Source organism: Alligator sinensis, unplaced genomic scaffold, assembly GCF_000455745.1.
Source record: "Alligator sinensis unplaced genomic scaffold, ASM45574v1 scaffold282_2, whole genome shotgun sequence".
Taxonomy (NCBI): domain Eukaryota; kingdom Metazoa; phylum Chordata; order Crocodylia; family Alligatoridae; genus Alligator; species Alligator sinensis.
The window spans coordinates 1,670,368-1,691,413 of record NW_005841879.1 but is presented as its reverse complement, the minus strand read 5'-3'; the positions used below and the strand labels follow the sequence as shown (position 1 = coordinate 1,691,413).

The 21,046-nt window shown below is 39.8% G+C and overlaps 1 protein-coding gene across 6 annotated transcripts in view; it reads left to right on the top strand.

Annotated features, from left to right (window-relative positions):
- Positions 1-21,046, top strand: part of CEP112 (centrosomal protein 112) — a 276,328-nt gene that overhangs the window by 66,891 nt on the left and 188,391 nt on the right. For all 6 annotated transcript variants that reach the window (XM_006017352.3, XM_025196262.1, XM_025196261.1 and 3 more), the window contains 4 exons: positions 7,324-7,410; positions 10,616-10,715; positions 12,765-12,883; positions 15,458-15,601. In XM_006017352.3, the coding sequence (XP_006017414.1) occupies positions 7,324-7,410; positions 10,616-10,715; positions 12,765-12,883; positions 15,458-15,601 (450 nt within the window). The remainder of the gene's footprint in view (positions 1-7,323; positions 7,411-10,615; positions 10,716-12,764; positions 12,884-15,457; positions 15,602-21,046) is intronic.

Below are 21,046 nucleotides of genomic sequence, written 5' to 3'. Positions count from 1 at the left end.
GAAGAGTACTAAAATCCACTGTATTTGAAGCAAAATAGTCATACATGAGGTTTGCTCTTGATACATGCAAATCTGTCTTCTGCTGAAATTCTTTTATTTGCTGGAGACTTTTCTGTCGACTTATCCAGAAACCTAAAACTCCTCCCCCTTCTTCCTCTTGTGCAGGCCACTTTCGTGTATGAAAACATTGGTGATGACATCCAAATCTTTAAAGTCCATTAGCTGTCTTAGCTCTCACAATATATAAAACTCTGTCTGTGGAATGTTTTTTTACAACATACACATTTAACATCTAAGGGCCCCTTTATACGTGCAGGTAAAAGTGCAATGGGATCTACCGTGCAATCCATGTAGCCACGTGTGGCAGCTGACATGGGCTGTGGGACTCACAACGGGGACAACACGGGGAACGCTGCTGCGGCTGTAAGCCTTGCACCTTGCAAGTCTTGCAGCAGGGACAGCATTCTCCTTGCTCTGAGCCCCACAGCCCAAGGGGCTTGGGCCCCAGCTTTGCAGGGGGGGCAGCATTCTCTCTTTTGCAAGCCCTGCAGGTCACAGTACTGCCACCACTGCAAGGGGGTGGCGCGCCCTGCGGCTGGGAGCCCTTCAGTGGCTGGAGCGCCCAGCCACAGGGCAGCTCTTGGCCACACATTCAGTTAATGGTGTGATTGGAACAAGCGACCAAGTTACTACACACTTTTTGTGGAATAACCATGTAGCTTATTCCTTTTTTTTTCACGCTGTGAATTGGTGGAACACGTAGCTGGGTCACAACGTAAGGTGTAACTCACATAGTTGTAACAGCTTTGAGAATAACTGTATTTTGTAATGTTAGTACAGTACTGAAAAAAATAAGAGAAATTAATGCGGGGATAAACTTTACACTAATTTTATAACCTTCTGTATAAATAAAAGGTAGACATAAAGAATGCATATTTGTTGCCACCTTTGCCAGTGCTTTGTTATGTGATCTTCAGCAAGGCTTTATTAATTAAAAAAACTCAGGATTTCATTTTTTTAATTTTCATTTATTTTTCATTTTACTTCATTTATCTTCTCTTTCATAGAATTAAGCAAAAATATCTTGAAAAAGTGAAATGACAGCTATTTGATGTACAACAGCTAACATTTGTTGCAGCCTAATTATAGTTTTCTGTCTGATGCAGAGAACCTTTTCATCTTTCTTGTCTAGTATCCATTCATATTTCTAGAAATGTTTCTGTATATCTTATTACTGGTAGTCATGTTAGCTATAAGTAGGAGAAAATGTCCCCAGAAAACATAATACAAATTCCCTACAGGATACTGTGGCCTCTGCAAATTCTTCATTTCATGAAGTACAGGAAGAGGAATTCTTATTACTTTTTTCACTGGACTGCATCTTCTGTAAAATGCACGTATGTTGTGCCTTGTAAAGCTTGCAGGATGCGATCCTGAGCACCTTCAATTAATGGAGTTTGTATGGACTCATATGGAGCCAAGTTTTCTCCCTTAGCTTTCATATGTCCATGCTACATAGTAATTATTGGGTGCTATTCATTGCATTAAACCATAGAAATGTGTTAGCAATGGTAAGGTTTTAGATGTTGGGAGTTGGGGTTTTTAATATTCTATATTATGCCTTTGAACTGTTCAATGCAACATAAATGTATGAAAATAAATTATAATAGTAAAGGGATTTCCAATCAGTTATGACTCAAGATTTTCTCATAAAAGTATTAAATGTTCCTGGGAAGCAGGTATTTATATACAGTATACCTCTGGGTGCTGAAAGTGTAGTATTCCTGCATTTAGTGCTATGAAACATGCCGATGAAAGCACTATACAAGTGCAAGCTGTTCTTGTTTATTATTATTTAACCTCATATATGAAGACTTGAGTAAATAGCCTTCAGTGGAAGTGTATTAATTGTGCGGACAAGAATACAGTTTTGTTTAACAAAAAATGGGAAACTGAAACTTTTCATTGTGAAGTAATAATTCCTTTTTGTTTTGGTGTTATGCAGCTGTTTGAAGTTTTGTCATATATTGTAAGATAAATACAATACGTTGTCCTACATTGTTCTTACTTTGAAGTTCTGTTTTATTGTTTACACCCCTCATACACACAGTGAAAAAAAGTCTGGCAAGCAAGCATATACAGTTCTGGCAAATTTCCAAAAAAATGATATCCATGAAACCTTTCAGAAGCCATCTCTGGCCTGAAGGTGATCAGCGCAGTGTAGACAAGCGAACAGTTGATCAATAGGACTTCAAAGTCTTTGTAATTCCCCAGGCACAAAATAACATGGGTGATCTACTTAGTGAGATGTTTTTACATCAGATATGTAAACAGATCAAATAAATTGTACCGTATCTGAACATTTATGCAAGCAAAGATTAATACTGAGATTGTGACATCGGGGGGCGGGCAGAACTGGGGAAATATCTTGCTATGATTGATGAAAGTAATAGAATGGCTACCAAGAGTTAGATTATGAGCTTTACTACTTAAATTGTGATACTAAGCTGCCTTGAGAACATGAAGTGCAGTGGCATGATGATAATCCATCACAACATAATTAATTATTTGCTGTTGATTATTTTTTGAAAGTAAAGTGTGACTAGTCATTTCAAACCTGTTCTGTTGGTATCACTCTCCATGGCTTTAAATAACAGGGGCAGCACAGATGTTTGACATCAGTATTGTTTACATGGCCTTAGGGTTTAATTGCTTCATAGTCTTTGTAAGGAGAATAAACAATGACAGAAACCCAAAGGAATGATACTCAGTCAATGGCAATGGCTAAATTTCACACTTCATTGCAAACTTTTCAGATATGGATAAATGTCTCAGTGAAAAATACATTATTTTTCTATGTCAAGTTAGAGCTTCATGTGCTTTGTTTTAAACTGCCTCTTCACTTAATCAGGAATAAAATACATTCTTATTGAACTGTTAGTGCAGATCAGCGATTCTCAGTGTTTCAGGTGTAAGTGGAAAAGTCTGCATGAACGCTTGCTTTTACGTGCGTTAGGGTTTTCTGACAAACCTAAAGCAGTGAGGAGTCCCTGGTCCTGCCACAGCGCTTCCCGGCCTGACCCTGCCCGTCTCTCGGAAGCACAGGCACACGGGGCAGGTGGGAGTAGCCTGTGTCCCTCTGTTCCCAGGAGGAGAATGGGTCCAACACAGAGTCTGTGTACCCTGCACAGCAACCAGCATTTGGACAGGCTGGGCAGCGTGGTTCCCTCAAGCTCCCTGGACCTGCCACTTCCAAACACACCTGTCTGAGTGGGAGGAGCGGGGTACACTGGCTCCACAGACTGATGGCTTGGGCTCTCCCCCCAGCTTCTCCCTTAGGCCAGCTGGCTCGCAGGAGCAGGACGTGACGAGAGTGGGAAGTTGGAGCAGGAGAGAGGTTCTTGTAGGGGAAGCTGCAGTCTGCTATCAGTCCTCAGGAAGCTGTTTCCGGGGAGTCAGGTTGCTGTGTACGTGAACCACATTGAGGGATGGTTTAACCCCAAATGCTGCCATCCTGGATAGTGCCAAGCACAGGGAGGAGCCACCCTTGGCAGGGAGCTGAAGCTCAGCATCTCTGGAAAAGCAGGTCCCTTTTAAGTGTCTCAGCTGATCCATGCAAACCTGGAGCCACCAGAACAGTGATTCTCAACCTGAGCACTCCTTGGCTTCATGAATTAAGGCAAATGTAGGTGAGGAGTGGGGCAGCGGGAGGGCTTGTCTCCCTTGGGCAGGGAAAAGGAGGGGCTATGTGGAAGCTGCTGCTAAATTCACAGAAGTTACTGAGGGGTGCCCTGGGTCTAAAAATGTTGAGAACCACTGGTGTAGATGGACATCAATCAGTACATAAGCTAGCAATTGCTTTCCTCATGAAGATGAGCAAAGCAAAGTTGTCCAAATTATTATCTACTTTCTTTCTGAAAGGCACGAAAGGGTCACTGTGGTATTGTTTGTAGAAAGTGTTATGTTTTGCGGTATGTGATATTAGGCCAGTAAAAAAGAACAAAAACTAGACAGAAAGTGGCATGTAGATAAGAGTTACTATAATCAGCTACCCAACATGAAGGTAAGTGAATTTAATTTAATGAAGGAAGATTAATGTCCTCCTAAATACAAATGTGCACTTAAGTTTTCTCATATTTTGTTTCAAAATACTGTACACTTGTATAAGTAGATGTCTAATAAAATGGTCTAAATTAGGGACAAAGCTGCTTCCATATTTCAATCTGCATCATGCGTCATTACCCCAACCTTAGTGAGATTTATTGCTTGACCTTATGTCCATTTCTCAGGCTTTAATTTGCCAACATACTGTGAGAATGAAGATGATCTGTGTGCAAAGGCTGGCCCAGGGTATGTGTAATGAAAAAATATTATTCTCGGGTACAGAATATGACATAAATAGGATTGAAGTGGTGCATAGTCCTTATACCGGCCCACTCTTAAGGTTTGATATTCTCCTTAAGTGAAAAAATGATGGATGTTTAAGATTTTTTTACTAAGAAATTATGATTTTCAAAGCAAATGCTTCAGTTAATGTTTTAAAAAATTACTGTAATACAGGAGTCTGTATGGTACAGATGCCTCAAGAATGTGGAACTGAATATCAAACTTCTCATACAAACTATTGTAGTAATTTTTTCCAGCTAGCCATTGCAAATTCAGAATTAGTCTTAACTCTAAAGATTATATTAAGTAAAAAATCAATTCAGTATAAAAACATTCTGATCTGCCCCTTTTAAAGGTTTGAAAATTAATAGTTGACAATTTGGCTTGCCTTTTATTAGCTTCTCTTTTGTATCACCAGTAACAAGGGACAATATCACACATAGAAGACAGGCTGTATGTATGTACCTTATAGACCAAGTGAATCAGAGGTGCATTAGCTTTTGAGAGCAAGAGCCCACTTCATCAGTTAGCTATGCACCCTGGAAGACTATTGGATAACATCATATATGTTACAAATGAAGTATGCAGCACAGAAAAACATTTTGTATAAAATTGAAAAATACGTCATGAATTTAGATTCTGGTAGCATTTTGCCACTTTACTCCAAAAGCACTTGTAAATCCCATGCTTTCTGTCCTTTTGGGATACTGTATTCATTTGTGGTAAGTGAAACAGAGAATTCTTAGTATAGCAAACTGCTAGTAAACACATTTCTTGTCTTGTTTATGTTTGTCTCTCTGTAAAATAAATGGGGATTGGTTCCTGAATTACTGTATTTATGTATACCAAAAAATGAAAAAAAACCCCTCTAATGTGTAATACATTTGTTGATTCTTTGGCATTTCATAGATTTCATAGACGTTAGGGCTGGAAGGGACCTCGGAAGATCATCGAGTCCAGGCCCCTGCCCAAAGGGCAGGAAGTCAGCTGGGGTCATAGGATCCCAGCAAGATAAGCATCCAAACATTTCTTAAAGGAGTCCAGAGTAGGTGCTTGCACCACCTCCGGCGGCAGTCTATTCCAGGCCTTGGGGGCTCAGACAGTAAAGAAGCTTTTCCATATGTCCAGCCTAAAATGGTCTTGGAGAAGTTTGTGACTATTTGACCTTGTTATCCCTTGGGGTGCTCTGGTGAACAGACGTTCCCCAGGTCCTGATGTACACCCCTCATGTACTTATAGGCTGTCACCAGGTCACCCCTGAGCCTGCACATTTCCAGGCTGAAGAGTCTTATGGCTTTCAGCCTCTCATCATATCATATAATTCAATTTATCATTTCTGTCTTAGAGAGAGTTATCTGTGTCAGTCTGAAGTGAAGCAGAAGGCAGAGCAGCCTAGTATCTGGTGAAGCAGGCTGTTGCCTACTAAAGCTCATGCCTCTGAACGACTTAGTCTGTAAGGTGCCACACTGACCTGTCTTCTGCCTAACTCTGTATCCAACACAATCTGTATGCCAGATTTTTGGGTCCAGCTAAGCTATGAAGGATCTGAGTGTGGATTTTAACTTTGCTGAAGTCCTGCGTCAAGATGGGGAGCAGGTTACACCCCAGCATTACTTAAATTAGCTCAAAGCTGATCTAGGTTATGCTGGCAGGAGCAGTTTCCCAGGGTGCATGTACACGTGAAATTAATGCAATGCAATAAACTCCAGTGCCTATCACGCCAGAGTTTATTGCTCCCGGGCTCCATGTTGAGCTGGGTTAAAGCAGCCCTGGCTGACAGAGGGCCTGGGGGGGTCAGCCTGCCAGCCCAGGCCTGCTTTGGCCTTGCTCAGCGTGCTGCAGAGGGGCTGGCTGGAGCATGAGAGTGCTTTAGTGTAGGGCTAGCCCTCACTGAAGCGCCTTTGTGCCCCAGCTAGCCCCGTCAGCATCTACACGTGTGTTGCTGCACATTAAACAACACTGCCACGGGATAGTACTTGTATTTACAAGTACTAACCTACGGCAGTGTGTATCAGTTTACTGAGACCTAATAGGGCCAACACGTAGATGTGCAGACTTTACTCTGGAGTTAATTAGGCAGCCCCACAGTAAATGTTTCATGTAGACGTGCTCCCAGATAACTTTTCTGCTGATCAGGCATTGCCGCCCAACACCCCCTGTCTGACACTGATTTGTCCATTATGAAAAGACCAGGGATTGTTAGAGCTGGTTGTGCTTGGGCAGCTTTGTCCCTGAGTAGCAGAAGTAACTAGACGCAAGGGGGTAGCCAGAATATGGATCCAAAATTATCATTACTCCTTTTAGAAGACGGATGTAAAATATGTATCAGACCTTAACACAGTCCTCAAAAGACATGATAGAAATATTGTGGCAGAGGGAAGTTTTAGATATAGTATTTTGAACTAAAAAAAAGCAAAAGCAAGAAATTTGTATTATTGTCTTCTGATTCACCAGCAATGCTCTTAAATCATATTGGAAGTGTAACAGAATATTACAAAGAAATTTTGTTTATAATAAGAAATCTCTGAAATTATGAACTTTCCCAGAATAAATGAGACCTGCAGGATATACCTGTTGTTTTGTATAACTTAAAAAAACACCTGCCCAGAAAATTAGAGCTTTTACCCATAATTTATGTATTGGCACAAATGCTAAAGCTTTTATCCTGTAATGTTTGTTTAAAAACAGATTAGTTTTCTGGGCAGTAGCAGTTGTCTCTATTATCAAGTAAAATCTTTTATAGTTTTCTTTTCAAAATAAACTAAAACCTTTTATAACATTTACGCAGTAGAACTGCAACTGAATTTTTCATGTGCATTTTACTTGGGGTAGGGGGCAGGGGGAGGAAAAATTTTCTTTGCATAATCAGAAAACTTTTTGTAAAGGTCAAAGTATAATTACTTGCATTAATAACAATATGATTGTTTTCTTTTAAAGCTGGGAATGAAAATAAAAATAATGGAAGCTAAATTTCATGAAGAAAAACTTAAATTACAGCAAAAACATGATGCTGATGTTCAGAAGGTAAGAAGTGTGTAGAATTTATTTCCAAAAGTATGTTCTACATTACACATATTTATACATATTTATATACTATATAACTATTACGAAATAATCCAGAGCCGCATTTAATTTCTGTAGCATCTTCAAAATAATAATTCATTTTGCTTTAAAATAAGACTTTATGCTTTGTTGTAGTTTGCAAAAGCTGCTATGAAAGGAAGATCTATTTTTGCATGAATTTGGAATGGAAATATGTGTTTGTGAAAATAATGATCGAGGGAATGTTATTCTAGATATATATATTTTCAAGAAGATTTGCTTTCACAATCTAACACTTTCTGTTGAATGTGAAAAAGAATCAAACTTCATCTCCTAGTGAAACTTAATCCTATTACTTTATCATTAATTAAAGGCCAGCTTCTTATTTTTCTCCAAATTCCAGCTTTTTTTGAATTTCTATTCATTAGCTCTTATCAAAAGTTGTCAAACTTTTTAAGTTAAAAATCTTCTTTTATTTTAATAGTTTAAATGAGTTTTCAGTGTGTTTTCATATAGTACAGTAATAACACTTGGTCTTACATCTGCATTTTTTTACAGTTGTATAATTAGGTAATCCAGTTATATTAGACTGGATTTGATCTTATATTACAAAACACCATTTAGAAACAGTTTAAAGGAAAGACTCTCACCCAATACTGTTTATCTTGGTGCCGAGCTTTTAACACGTGGGGTCAAGTCCTGCAAGGTCCTGTGTGGTTCTTGCAAGGTCCTAATCATCCTTTATTTTCATGGACTTAGTGAGAGTCAAATGCTCAGTATCTTAAAGGATCAGATTCACAAGAATTTTTCCTAATTTAGGTTTAGTGTTACAACGTCCCTTTTTTTGTTGTTGTTTTTTCCCCCCTCAAAACTGAGTCACAGACTTGGAGGAAGTCAGTTGACACAACACTATGACACATCAAAGCATCCTTAAAAGGATGTTAATATTTGGTCAGGTGCATATTTGGGTCATCTGTTCTCAGTGCTTGCAAGTGTAACTAGCTCGCCAAGACGAGAATCTAAAGGAAACATCTTTGTGAGAATAAGGAATAGCTGAGATGCTTTCTCGTTGCCTTAGTTGTTGTCTTTTTCGAACTGCTGTTAAGATTTCATCTTTTGAAGTTTGTTTTATCATGATGGGGGTGTTTTAGAGATGGTTAAATAGCATCATAGTATTTAAAGATATAAACCATTTCAAGTAGGTGGGAGTAGTATTTTATTTTGAGGTGGACACTTCTGACGACATGAGCTTTTTTTTTGGCATTGGTATAAAATATTTAAAGCATTAAGATAAACATTGTTCATAATATTAAAATATAAACTGTAACCATATGTACAACAAATATGCAAATTGTATTTTTATTTATGCAATAATCATAGTAGAGTACTGTAAATTCACTTGTTTTCTAGAAGCTTAGTGATAAGTATATTTGTATAATGTATGGAACAGATTGTCATTTGCCATCATACAAATATGTAATAAAGCAGAACTTCTTTTTATATATTTCTGCAACTTATTGAAAATTTGAGATGCTTCTAATTAAACTGTATGGTGCAGTAAAAATCAAACAGAAAGAAGAGAGACTAATATTTTAATAGAATTGCGTGCACCACAAGAAATAATGTATTATATATGAAGAATATAATTTAATCCCACATCCTCATAAGTGCCCACTTTGACTTCAGAAAAAAAGTATTTTTCTATAGTTAAAAAAAGTGAAAGCTAAGAGCTGACATTTTCTGAGGGGTGCCTTGAGTGTATTGAAGGGAGCCTGGAGTCTACAAAATGTTGAGAACCATGGTAATACACTATAAACTGAATATGGGTGTGGTCTTGTTGCAAAAAAAGGTCAATGATATACTAAGTTGTATTAGGAGTGTCACCTGCAAATTAAGGGAAGTGACTCTTTCATGCTGGCAAGGCCTCACCTGGAGTACTGTGTTCACATTTGGGCCCCCCACTTCAAGAAGGAGGTGGGCAAATTGGAAAGAATCCAATGGAGAGCACCAAAAATGATCAGGAGCATGGGAAACCTGACTTAGGAGGAAAAAGCTGAAAGAGATAAGGTTATTTAGCATAGAGAAGATAAAACTGAGGGCAGGATTTGATAACAGTCTTCAACTACCTAAAGATGATTATAGAGAGGATGAAGATGGGCTTTTCTCTGTGGCCACAGGGGACAGGACTAGAAACAATGGATTCAGCCTGCAGTAGAGGAAGTTTAGGTTGGAGATTTAAGAGGAACTCTCTGAATCTGAGGGTGGTCAGGCATTGGAACAAGATACCTAGCAATGTTGTGGAATCTCCATGCTTGGAAACTTTCAGAACTAAGTTAGACACTCAGCCAGGAAGATATGGTCAGGGATGATGCTGCCTTGAGCAGGGGGTGGACTGGATGACTTTTTGAGGTCCCTTCCAGCCCTACTTTCCTATTACCCTATTTTAAAATGCTTATCAAATGAATGCCTAGGTTTCAGTTCTTGATTTTTATCTCACTGTTGTCTTCACTGTGTTAATGGACTCCCCCACACCTTTCCCTGAGATCCCAAAGGGATTGGTTGAGTACTTAGCAATATGTTTGGAGTTACTCTCAGAACCCTTAGGGTTGTTGGTTGTAGCCGTGTTGGTCTAAGGACATAGGCAGACAAGGTTCTTTGGGTAGATGTGATATCCTTTATTAGACCAACTAAATAGTTGTTAGGTGATCTAATAAAGGATAGCACTAAATATTTAGTTGGTCTAATAAAAGAGATCACATCTACCCAACGAGCCTTATCTGTCTCTCAACCTTTCTATTTAAAAAATCTGGATATAGTTGGTGAAGAGTTTTTGATAATGGAAAGAAAAAATCATTATTTTCAGGGACAATCCTATGCATAACATTTTCTCTCTTTCTCTTCACTTTGTTCATGCTAAGGTCATTTACATTAACATTTGTTGCTCCCTACTTCATATGCTGCTTCCTGCTTCCCATCTAAAACCATTCTTTGACACTACAGTTATTTGTTATGGAAAATATAATACTTTTTATGTTAATTATTTCTGTGAGGCAGAAGGATCTCTTGAAGGCTACCTGTTTCTATATAAAAAACCTCCTCTTCCATTCTTAGGTATCTGCATATATTATATTGCATGTTGGTTGTAGGTTGTGTTTCACAGGTTTAAATTTATGAATTTCTGTTATAGATTCTGGATAGAAAGAACAACGAAATTGAAGTACTGAAGACTCTTTACAAAACTAAACAGAATGAAGCTGAAGAGACTATTAGAAAGCTGGAGAAGAAAGGTGACGTTAAGAGTGGCATTCCATTTTGGTGGTTCTGTATCCTTTAATGACTGAACAAATACTGGTCTTCATGCTCACTTTCCTTTGAATTTGAAGGCTGGCCCTAATTTTTCATTTAGATATGGATGTTTATCCATAGCACTCTACACTGCTGTTTCCAGAAAGCATCATATTGTTGAGTTTAGCCCTTCAGAATTGTTTAGAGGCTAGAAACACCACAAAAACAGTCTTAACATTGTTTGAAGACTGTCTAAAACAGGGGTCAGCAACCGCCAGCACGTGTGCCGAGCACAGCACGCGAGGCCATTTTGTGCAGCACACCACCACCAGCCTGGGTTCTAGGCAGCTGCTGCCAGCCACGAAGCCTGGGCTGCTCCCAGCAGGCGGCTGGGCAGCTGCAGGCCCTGCTGTGAGCAGACTGGGCTCTGTGTTTGGCAGCAGCTACCCAGAGCCTGGGCCAGTTGCAGCCACGAGGCTGCAAACATCTGCTCTGGGCTCCAGCATTAGCTCCGTGGCAGGTGCACGTGTACCTTGGAGCGGACGGTGGGGGAGCAGCCTGAGGCAGCGCAACCCCAGGCCTCTCCCCCACTACTGACACAGAGCTGATGACTGGGCTCTGGAGCCTGGTGCAGTTGTTTGTAGCCAGTCTGGGCTCTGGGCAGCTGCAGCAAGCAGTGGGCAGGCTGCAAACAGCTGTGCCAGGCTCCACAGCCCTGGCATCAGCTCCATGCTGGCAGCGACTGCACATGCACCTCAGAGTAGACAGTGGGAGGGCCGTGTTGCCTCAGACCCTATCCCCGCTGTCTGCTCCAAGGTGTACATGCACCCACCAGTATGGAGCTGATGCTGGAGCCTGGAGCCGGCTGTTGGCAGCCTCCTGGCTGCAGCTAGCCCAGGCTCTGGTAGCTGCTGCCAACCACGGAGCCTGGTCTGCTTGCAGAAGGGCTTGCAGCTGAGCCTGCCTGACTCCCACTCGCTCCAAGCCCAGCCCCAGCCCAGCCCCCCACCAGGATGAGGTTGGCGCTGCCCCTTGCCAGGAGCACCGCACCTTTTGCAGGCTTAGCTGTGCGGAGTGCGTGGGTGGTTGGGCTGATGGGCAGGCTCTGGGCCGGGGCCTCAGCCAGCTGTGCTGCAGCCTGGGGGCTGGCTCCCCAGGGAAGCGCAGGGGCTCTGGCGGGACCAAGGCATGGTTGGGTTGGACTTTGTCCAGTGGCCCAGGAGCCCGGCTCCATGCGCCTGCGCATCTGGCTCTGTGTGTTTGTCTGCCTGTGTCTAGTTCTGTGCGTCTGTGTGCACACATGTGTCTGGGTCTGGATGTGTGCGTGCATGTGTCTGTTTTGGGTGTGTTCTGGTTCCCTGTGTTTGTGCATGTGGTTCTCTGTGTGCATGTGTCTGGTTCTCTTTGTTCTTTTTCTTTCTCTCTCTCTCTCTCTCTCCTCTTTCTTTTATTTGTCTCTTTTTTCTCTCTCTCTCATTGCAACATGCTCAACAAAAAAGGAATACACAACAACAAAGGCAACATTTATGATTATTAAACATACTAATATGCAGTGCATCATGCCATGTAACTGCAGGCCGTGCCCCCCCCCCTCATTTTGTTTTTCTGGCATGCCAGCACTCTGACACCTTACAAGGTAGACATTGTGGGTTTTTTGGCACTCCGGCCAAAAAATGTTGCCTACCCCTGGTCTAAAACTATATAAGAACTGCATGTAAACTTCCTGTCATCTTTCTGCCATTCTTCTAAGTTTAAAAATATTCAGCGTGCCAAATCTTGATTAAAAGGTAAGTAAAAAGTAAAGTTGTAAGAACATCTCATATTAAAACGTTCAACTTTATGGCATAGAATTGAAATAAAACATTTGTAAGGAAGTATACACACATGCACACACATATTGTCTCAGGCACAAAATGTTATTACGAGCAGGAAATTATCAGAAAGTAGGGTCAGCTAAAAGACTGGAGTTATCTGATTGCATGTTACCAACATCAGAAGAATCCTAATGGCATTTTTTGAATTGGTATATTTATTTTCTTATTTTATGACAGTTCAGACCCTTGTTCGCGAGTCACAAGTTGTCAGAGAGGCGAAGGAAAAGCAGATTGTGGAATTAAAGAAGTTGTGTGAGCAAAGCACAGATTCTTTGAACAACGAGTGGGAAAAAAGGGTAATGAACAGCGCGTTATTTTTTTTTTTAAGTCTGAAGACCTCTGTCAGTAAAAATATAGAAAGATCAAATGTATATTTCATCAACTTGATAACAATTCATTAAAAAATAAAAAAGGAAATATATCACTTTTGAAGTTATTTCCCTGTATTATTTTTTTCCCTTCTAGAGTCTAATTTGCTAGTTTTAATTTGCAGACTTTTCACACAAGAGATCTGGGTAAATTTGAGCCTGTGCCAAATTTATTATTTCATTTTGTACCTGTAACCATTACATCCTGTCTCTGAGTTGAAAATGCTATATAGAGATGCCGCCCTCAAGAACAGTTGAGTAAATGCCAGTCTTTTTGCAGGCTGTCCTCTGCTTCTGTGTCACCCTTTTGACAGTCGATCTAGCTGTAGGAGCCATTAGGAAGGTGTCCTTCAGATTCTTCTTGTTCCCCTTCAACTGGTTTGGAATTTTAAAGTGGTGAACTGCTGCCTCTGGTTGCCACAATGACTCTCTTGAATAATTAGTTGTATACGGACATGCAAATAAAAAAATATATAACAATTCACTTTTCAATTTAAGGCAGCACTCATGGATATTGCAAGGCATCTATCAGAATACAGCTCTGACTCCAGAATATTGAAAGATATTCAGATAAGCCATTTGAAAAAGAAAAGGTTGCTGAAAGGACATAGCACCTCCCTTATAGGTGTGGTGTTCATTTTACTTTTGGAGCCTGTACCTATGAACAAAGGGCCTTGTTATTTTTTAATTCTTGTCACCAAAGAGGGATTGCTCATAAATGTTTTTCACTGTATCAAAGAAGTTGAAGAAAGAATGCTTATGTTTCTTTTTTTAAGAAGAACAATACCCTGACCTTGAGGTGGTCATTCTTACTCTGCACGAACAATTAACTAGCAGGTGCTATTCCCAAAGCTGTCTTTGTCATCAGTTGATACCATTATGCAAACAAAAAACAAACACAATATTTTCATCTGCAAAACAAACGGGCAATGTGAAAAGTCATGTTACCTCTGTGAAAAAGGATTAATAGTATAACTTTCAAAGAAATATAATAAAAATGGACAGGTAAAGTGTTTTTATGATTTTACTTTTAATTTTACTTTGTCCCTTCAGCCCATTTTTCCTTAGTATAAACACTGATCTTTGCTTACATATGTCATCACCATCCTTTTTTGTACAGAAGTCAAGTTGTTCACGAAACACTGGGCTCATTTTGCTGATGCTGTGTGGTGAAACCAGAGAGTCTGTATATCCAGTATGATTTGGAGCCAAAAACCTGGGTTGATTCAAGTAATAATGATTGTCCTTCAAAATAATAAGTGTCATCAGTTACATTTTCTGATTTTTTTTAATCTGTCCCGGTTTTTAATCAAGAAGTCAAATTTATAACCTTTTAATAATACCCTGGTTAATTCCAATAAAACAAATTGAACCAATGATGAAATGCTACCATATTTCATTGTTGTGGAATTTGGTACATCATATAGGTGGGACGTTTTTGAGAAACTTCTCAAAGACTGTCCTATTTTTGCTATGTGTTAATCTTTTAACTTTTTTTTAAAACCATTTTTACATCCCTGCGAGTAGAGATTGGTGCTTTGTATTTCTGTTGTAAGATTATTTCTAAAGTGTGTTCTTTTCAGCAAAGTTTCTAGAGCTGAGAAACACTGATTTTTATGCTGCAGATTTCTTTTTCATTCTAACCATTTTCGGGGAATATTTCACAGCATACAGCAAAGACTATGAAATGGTGGTCGTGATCTCACAATACTGCATACTTTGGCCTATGATATTAATCATTTGTTCAAAATTATTAGCTTGTATTCAGGCACCACATAAGAAGACTGACCCAGTTTTGCTTTTTCACTAGCCTGTTTGCAAAAGAGAGAGACTTTTGAGTGGTATTTATATTTAATTATAAAAATTGGAATACATTGGCATGCAGAGAATGCTTGCAGAACATTGTCCATTTGTGCATCATTGCATATTCTTTTGGTAGGTCATCCTCCTGAATGCAAAGAGCTTGTTTGAAGCTTGAGTGACAAATAGTAAAGTTGTATCATCAAGTCGCCAATCTGGGTCTGGTTAGTTAGACAGGAGATTATTTCTTTTTAGGTAACTGTGTTTGTATCATGTAGTTTTAAAGCTTCTAACCTAGAAAGGTAAGTGGATATTTCTAAGTTTCAAACCACAGAAATTCTAGACATGGAAATAATTAAAGTAAAGAAAACAGTTCAGGGGAACAAAATGTTTCTATAGTAATAAATTAAGAAGTCTCCACATGAAAAGTGATGATCAATTTAAATGTTAAACATAAACAGAATATCACAAAATGAATGGTAGAAAATGTGACTATATTTCTTTGCTTTTCTTAAGCATTACTCTTTTTTATTTTTATTATTATTATTTCTTCCTTCTAATTCTGGAACATTGGTACAATAAATTTTATTACCATTTAAGGATGAATGGAAAAATGACCTGGTTTTATTATCAAGTTAAAAAATGCCAGCTGTACAGTCTTTTAAATCAGTGAATAACCTGGTAACATTTTTTTAAACATAGCTTCACAATGCTGTGGCAGAAATGGAGAAGGAAAAGTTTGATATTCAGAAGAAACACACGGAAAATATCCAAGAACTGCTGGAGGACACAAATGCACGTCTTAGTAAAATGGAGGCAGAGTACTTAGCACAGATAAAGGCAACTGTAAGTTTTTTGCGAATTGATAAGGACTACAAATATTTGTTGCAGCCTTCAGGCTTCATACATCTCTGGATACTGGCATGTTTGATTTCTTAAAACAGTGCATAAGAAAAACAGGACTGAAAAGACTTATTTCTGTTTTGTCCCCCTGCAAAAGTGTGCATAAGTATTGTAGAAAAATGTTTCAGATACTATACTATCATGCTGGAACACTTTAAAATTGCTTCTGCAAAGGAATAATAGAAGAAGCGCTGTTTTGGTTCCAGAGTCTGAGTAATGCATTTTTTTCCCCCACAAGGTCCGATTAGAAATATCTGAATTTTATTTCTCTGCTTCTCACAGTGAAAAATGAAATTAAAATCAATTTTATGGCTTTAGAATTGTGTTGGTAGCACTGGTAGATAAAATCCGGCGCACTGTGGTTGGCTGCATTGCAAGCTTCTCCAGCCTTAGTCAGTCTTCCCTTTTAAAGACCAGCAGCTGGTCCTAACTAGAGGGAGGAGCAGGGAAGTCTGATGGAAGGCCCTTGGGTGACACTGACCCCAGGGTTCCCTCCCAAGGGTGGGAAGGCAAGGCCAGTTAGTTGTGAGTTTGCATGGGCTGGAGTTCCTTTGTTTGAATGGTTCATTTGATGTCCTTAGGGGAAAAACAGCTGAGGAAACTGCAGAGCAGACTGTTCTTGACTGGGAACCATAACCCATCCTATAACCACCAATGTGTCTCTGCTCTGCAGCGATCTTTAGGAGTGAGGATGAGAAAGCAGAGGTCTGTGCTTGGCTTTCATGCTGAGACTCCCTACACCTGTATAGTCTGATAGGCTTGTTTGCCTGTATTTGTTCATGATAAATGTAACTGAGGTGACCATTTCATTACAATAGACAGCCTGATTTATTTTTTCCATTAACTTTTTTTTTTAATTGGAAAAAGAACTAGAATACCGATTGCAAATGTTTTCTGAAAATATTTCCTGTCATTGATTTTTTTTACTCAGACATCTATTCTCTATCTGTTGCTGATCCCTGTCCAGAATGCTGAGCTGTTTCTGTTAGTTTCCAGTTTTATTGCTTTTGTGGCTAGGCCCAGAAAGGACGTTTAATAGTTTAAATCCATGAAAGTCTTGAGCATCTCATTGCTCAGCTTCCACTTGTTGTCCCGTGAAGATGACCCTACTCTCTTTCAGTTTCTTATTTATTTAGTGCATGTGTGGGCAAGGCATTTTATTAGTGCTTTATGCCAGGGACTTTGTGTAAATGAATCCTTAAGAATATTTTTATGAATTACTTGACTGTAATAGACAATAAATTAAATGGTTGTTATGCTTTCACCATTCAGATTTTTTTCTTGTCCAAAAGATACATAATGAGAAGCCTAGCTTATGCAGGGAGTATAAAAATAGCTGGATCGTTGCTCAGGAAGTATTTTTTGAGAGACTTCATCTCTGAGATTCCAGAATCCCGAATATATTCCTTACAACATAAAGACTGCATGAAATTCACTGAAATCCATCAGCGCTTTTCCATCATGAATAGATGGTATCTTTTTTTTTTTCTGCAGCAGAATATTTAGCCAGAGAATGTGAAGAAGGACAGGGAATTACACCAGGGTTGTCTCAGTGGAGACGAAGCATTGTTGAATTTGTCTTCCAGTTCTTGTGTATTTTCTTTTTAAACATCTGTGTAGGGCAGGAGTCGGACACATCTGGTCAACGGATCCGGCCTGTGGAGCTGAAGGGTGTTGCCTGTGCCTCAGGGACATGCCCATTCCTGGGCTGGGCAGCGAGGAGTTGTGCCAGGGCCAGGCAGCTTTTGCCGTACCCACACTACTAACACTTGTCCCCAGTGTCCCAGCTTCGGTCCAGCATGGGTCAAGTGTTTTCAGTGATATGACACTGGTGGGCGGCTTTTTTTGCAGCTGTGCCAGGGCTACACAGTGGGACCTACCTGTGCATTACAGCTGTTTCTCCCAGCCCCCAGCTCCCTGACTGGTGTGTCAACTCAGCTTCCAGTGAGTGGGGAACTGCGCCTGGACCAGACATCTGCCATCTACATCCATGCTATCACTGCTGCTGCTTTTCCACCACTCCCCCATTTCCCAGGTGCAGCACAGGCACAGCTTCCAGGCAGTGGGGAGCTGTGCTGTGGTCAAGGGGGCTTCCAGCCGTGCTCACACCACAGCTGTAGTGGGAAGGGGGAGTGGGGAGAAGCACTGGCAATGTGGATTTAGTCTGCAGATACCCGGGCCCAGCGCAGCAATCCAGCAGCTGGATACTGTGCTCATGCCCTAGCTGGGGTCTGGGGCTCCTAGTCGCCTGACCCCAGCATGAGCTCAGGGAAGCCCTCTGCCAAAGCCACTTGGCCTTCAGTGGACCAGAGCCAGGTTATTTGAACCCATGGCGAGGAAAAGGTTGCTTGTTTCTGACGTAGGGCTTATTTTTAATACGCTGATGCTTCTAAATGAAGAGTCGTCTTCTTAGAGTTAATTTTTTTTACGCTGATTCGTTGGTAGATGTTGACGGAAGCATTGAAAAGTTGACTTTCCATTCCCGGAGTGCTTTTTTCATTTGTTTCTAGTTAAACATCACACTTAAGGACATGCTGATGATCCATCAATTTATCACCAAATGTAACTAGTTCACTTCACTTGTTTCTCTCTCGGGAACAGCTCTGTTGTTTTTCCTGTGACGTGAAGTCCAACTGCCTCAAATCGGCGAGTTTTTGAGAAGCAGAGAAACACAGTGCATCATTGCGTTCTGCTGCCTGCCATTGTCCCCACAGCATTCCCTTTCCTTGTACTTTTTCATTTTTCTCCTCAACTGACTCCACAGTTATCTGTGAAAACTCGTGAAAATATGAATATTCCGATGTCTTTAGAGCTAAAAGGAACTTATTTTGCTTTTAAGGCGTTCCTTTCTCGCCTAAAGGGAAAATGGTTTGAGTGTTGACAGACAATACACTGTGACATTACATTTATCAACAGTGGAGGGGACTTTATTAAATCCCTTGGTTGGGAAGCAATTTAACTTCTGAAGAATTGTCTCACTCTTGTCGCTGTCCATCATCCAGTGAAGGACAATGTTCTGGCAGTTAATCTAAGCTGGAATTTGTGTCTAACATAAATGGTAACTGAAGTATACAGTACTTCAAACAATTTTATGAAGATAAATATGTGTATAGTCAAAGAATGCCAAGTGTTACTCGGTTTCTGGTCCAGACATAAAAAACACCAACCCTGTTAATTAACTGTTTAGATTTATACTTCATAAAAAAGATTTATCCAGTTGTTATAGCTACCGTTATCTTTAAAATACACATAAAGAAACTCTACCTGATTTATGCCTTTCTTGTGGACTAGCTTGTTAGGAAATCCTGAGTTTTTGTTTTGTTTTCCTTTTTTTTCATTTTGGGGGAATACTCTTTCTTCCAAGGATGATCAGGACGATGAACTAGAACAGACTTTGAGGTTTTTATTAATAGCATCAGGAAAGCATACCTCCGTTGGTACTTGGACTTTGCCCTCCAGTTCAATCTTTTTCAGGCCTCTTCTCACAAACGAAGGGTTAAAATACCTACGTCTGATATCTGTAATCAGAGTGGCATTTTTATAACCATGTCTCAAATGTTGAGAGCCACATATGTGGAAGGCACTGCTGCTGCTTTCCAGGGGGTACTGATTTTGGCATCAATGATAATGCCCTCCCCAAAGTGTTGAAGCCTACCCACACTTGACTTTTTGTTTCTTTTTTCCTTTTTGTTAAGTCTAGTGGTGGTAGAAAATCTTCTGAAGAAAGCAGCAGTAGGTAACTAACCCTCAGTAACATATGTGTTAGTATACTCTAAGAAAACGATTCATTCTTCGTTCCCTATCTTAAACTTTAGGGTGGACTCCACTGTACATTGTTAAAATCCAAAATGGTACAATGTATTAGTGACACCTTTGGAGTCCATTTATTGTGTATATAGTTTATAAAGTAAAAATTTGTTATCTAAAACCGGAGAGTTGCTCCCAAGGTGGTACTTTGTACTTTCCGTTAAGAGAAGACAAAGAAGAGTGATAACTTGAATGAGCTAAGGAGCAATGTCAGACAAAAAACTTAATTCTGTTATTAATGAATGTTGAATTTAAAAATTAGCATTCAGACCTTGTCAGAGGTAACAGTAAATATGGGGGGAAATGGACACAGTCTGTCAGCAGCACTGAATTTAAGAACCATCAAAACGAGACAGATCTTGCTGAGCAGCTCCTGATTTAATAATTAAACAAGGTAGAGTTCAAGGCATGGCTTAAGATGAAAGACTAGACTGTCACTGGAAATTAGTTTCTCTTTTCTGTTGTTTCAGATTCTTTTCCTTTTGCATAGAGGTTCATACTGTCAAGAATGCCATTTATTATGAAGAAGTGAATTGGCTGAATGCTATAACTTTTGTTTAATGGTATTGACAAATATTTTCCTCCATAAAGTGTGTATTTGTTTCCTGGAAAAAATACTTACAATAATTTAGGGCACAAAGCAGTGGTTATGAAGTCTGTGTGATTTGTCATTATAATTGTAAGGCATGGAAGCAGCAGTGGATTACTAGTTACAGAAATACTGTATAAAAATATATTAAATTAGGCTTCAAGTGAAGGAAGCTTTGATATGAAATGTAGGACAAGGGACCATGTGTTTGTCATCTACAGCTGTTGCTTTCAAGTTTTATTACCCACTCTTCTGTGCCTCACATTTTCAGTTATCTTTATCATAGGCTTTACCTTCCCATTATCCATAGCAATGGTCTGTTAGCCAGTGTGTGTAAAAGAGGTATTTGGAGGGAGGGAGAAATACGTGGGGATACATGCACTGTGTAAATAATTGATTAACGGACGAGTTAATGGTCTAAATCCATCAGTGAGTAGAATCAGTCTGAACTTAAATTAGTGCAACAGAAATCACAGGTCTTCATATGCCTCGTGGCCTATTGGGCTAGCGTGGTGAGGGCACACAAGGCATGGTTAAGGCCAGAGACCACTGCAGGGCTTTAACTTGCATCATGGGAGAAGCAAAGTGCTTTAACTGTTTTGCCACTGTGTTTCCTATTTGAAGAAGATACAGATTTTTACGTGAAAAAAAATGTAGGAATGAAGGAATCAAGCTGGCTTTGCCAATGATTTAGGTTGTGATCCTGCTTTTTGGCTTTTTGTGGGCACCTTCATTGTCTACACAGAATACATTGTATTATTGTATCCTTGGTCCTCATTTGTGTTTGATCATAATAGCGGGCAGCTCATCGGTATTAGTGGTAGTTGTTTCTTTGAGGTACCTGGTATTACTCTGAATGTTAGCTAATCAGCCTGTCTTTTTTTCAAGTCACAGGTGCAAACTCCAGCTACTTGTAGGAGTATGTCCAGTTACAGCATCTGTGTAGCGCAAGTCTAAAGATCCTCGTTATTCAGTGCATATTTCAAAAAGGG